The 2,276-nt window shown below is 42.4% G+C and overlaps 1 protein-coding gene across 1 annotated transcript in view; it reads left to right on the forward strand.

Moving 5' to 3' along the window:
- Positions 1–2,276, forward strand: part of MYOM3 (myomesin 3) — a 28,664-nt gene that overhangs the window by 12,869 nt on the left and 13,519 nt on the right. Inside the window, exons 16-18 of the mRNA XM_057383743.1 lie at positions 238–414; positions 1,273–1,394; positions 1,887–2,074. Coding sequence (XP_057239726.1) covers positions 238–414; positions 1,273–1,394; positions 1,887–2,074 — 487 coding nt within the window. The remainder of the gene's footprint in view (positions 1–237; positions 415–1,272; positions 1,395–1,886; positions 2,075–2,276) is intronic.

The following is a 2,276-nucleotide window of genomic DNA, read 5'->3' on the forward strand; positions in this document are numbered from 1 at the left end:
CAGGATGAGCTCCCTCCCATGATCCAAATTTGTTAGAATCCAAATTTGTTGGACACTTCCAKGGATGGGGCAGCCACAGCTTCTCAGGTCAACAATTTGAAAACAGTGTTTTGGAAAAGGTGATTAAACCAAACAGGCCAACTCAGTTATAATATTTTGATGTTTTTTAAATCACAGATTTTAACCCTCGCTATTTTTCGCCCGTGTTTTTTTTTTCCTTTCTCCCTTTCCTTTTCCAGCTCCTCTGCCTCCACCATCTCAGGTTTTAGCTTTCAGAGACACCGAGACRTCTGTGGCTCTGCAGTGGGACAAACCAAAGGACAGCCCCGAGCCCCTTGGCTATTACATCTACTGCCGGGAGACGGGCACCGAGGAATGGCAAACAGTCAACAACAAACCACTGACACAAAACCAGTGAGTTCAGCCCCTCTGAGAGAGGCAGAACCCACCCTGGATTCTTCTGTTCCTGGCTGGAGTCATGTTTCAGATAAAAAAAGAATTTCCTCTAGTGTGCACACACAGGCACAGCAGCACCAGGGATTTTTGGGGGGCTCTGAGGATCATTTTTACACCCAAAATTGGCAGYAAAAGCTGGGTGTTCTGCACAGACTGGGGTTGTACAGCAGCACAACCACGGGCCGTGGGTTTTTTGGCCTCTGTCGCTGCTGGTTAAACATCTATTATAAAATAATAGATATAAAAATAGATAATAGATAATAGATAATAGATAATATCTATTATAAAATAATAGATATAAAAATACACAAAAAGAGGGTGAAAAAAGAGAGAGAAAGAAGAAGTTTATTGTGGGATAAGCTTATTTTTATCTACTTTAGTAACTAGGGTATACATTTGTGTTAAACATACATTGGTTAAGAGATAACTGTTAATAATCAGGACATGATTGGTGAGTTTGCAAAAGTTACACTATTAGTAATGTTTATAATTTCCAGCCACCTGCGTTATTAATTCTACATTTTAATCTTCTTTTTTCAACAGTAGCTAAGGATTCTTCTTCTATGTAGGTTGTTAATACTCCTTTTCCTTTCCCAGGACTCAGTCATACACAATAATTGGCTGAGTTTCAGATTCCTCTCCATCTGATCCACAGCCACTGTGATTTATTTGGAGCCATTTCATGTGACACTTTAATTTCTAATGGCAAATAATGATTTTGCAARAACAAACGYGATGCTTTATTAAAATGTGATGATKTCTGTTTACCTGCACTTTGCACAGGCAAACACAAATATATTTAATTTGCTCTCCCAGATTTACTGTTCCTGGGCTGMAGCCTGGAAAAGAATATGTGTTTTGTGTGAAATCTGTCAGTGAGGCGGGACTGAGCGAGAGCTCCCCAGAAACAGATCCCATCGTTGTCAGGAGAGCAATCGGTGAGTGGCGACCAAAATCCAACCCCTGCAACMCCCACGTGTCAGGAACAGCCTGCTCTGATGAAAGGGCAGGAAAAACAAAACAAAAAGGAGCTGATTTTTGTGTATYCTGCAGTTTCTGCCATCAATTACCACGTCAAGCGTGGTAGAATTAATTAATTATCGTTTTGACTTGGCGGTGTCTCACATTTGTGGTGTTCATTTGGCTTGGGTGACCATTTTAAGTGGTCAGCTATGTCATGTCTTGAAATCAACATTGGGAATTTCTCATTGTTGAAATAAATAATAATTGGGAAATTAGAAAATCCTGTACCCAGGCTCTCACCCTCCATCTTCCCCACGTTATCAACGCACCGCTTCCATCTTTTCTGTCACACAAAACGCTGGCAAGGAACATCCTGAGACACAGCCAAAGCTTTTTTATGACTTCCAAATGAGAAATTGGACTTGGTGTTGTTGACCAGCTGTGTTTTTTCTCTCCCCTGTGCCCAGCCTGCCCCTCAGCCCCACACAGCTTTGTCCTGCTGCACTCTGGCAAGGCTGAGATGACCATCGGCTGGAAAGCCCCGAAACGCAAAGGAGGAACCAAAATCCTGGGTTATTTCCTCGACCAGCACGACCACTCGGAGCTGGACTGGCATGAAGTCAACACTCAGCCCATTCCTCTGCGAGTTTGCACGGTACCTGTTTGGGTTTTAACCTTGTGCTGTGCTCTGAGCACAGCTGGGAACAGCTGGACCTGGGGTTGAACTGGTTTTTCTCCATTTCTTTCTCCATTTCTTTCTCCATTTCTTTCTCCATTTCTTTCTCCATTTCTTTCTCCATTTCTATGGGTTGAGCTGGTTTTTCTCCATTTCTTTCTCCATTTCTTTCTCCATTTCT

This window comes from Malurus melanocephalus, unplaced genomic scaffold (assembly GCF_030028575.1).
Source record: "Malurus melanocephalus ecotype Western Australia unplaced genomic scaffold, MMel_1.1 scaffold_658, whole genome shotgun sequence".
In the NCBI taxonomy this organism is placed as follows: Eukaryota; Metazoa; Chordata; class Aves; order Passeriformes; family Maluridae; genus Malurus; species Malurus melanocephalus.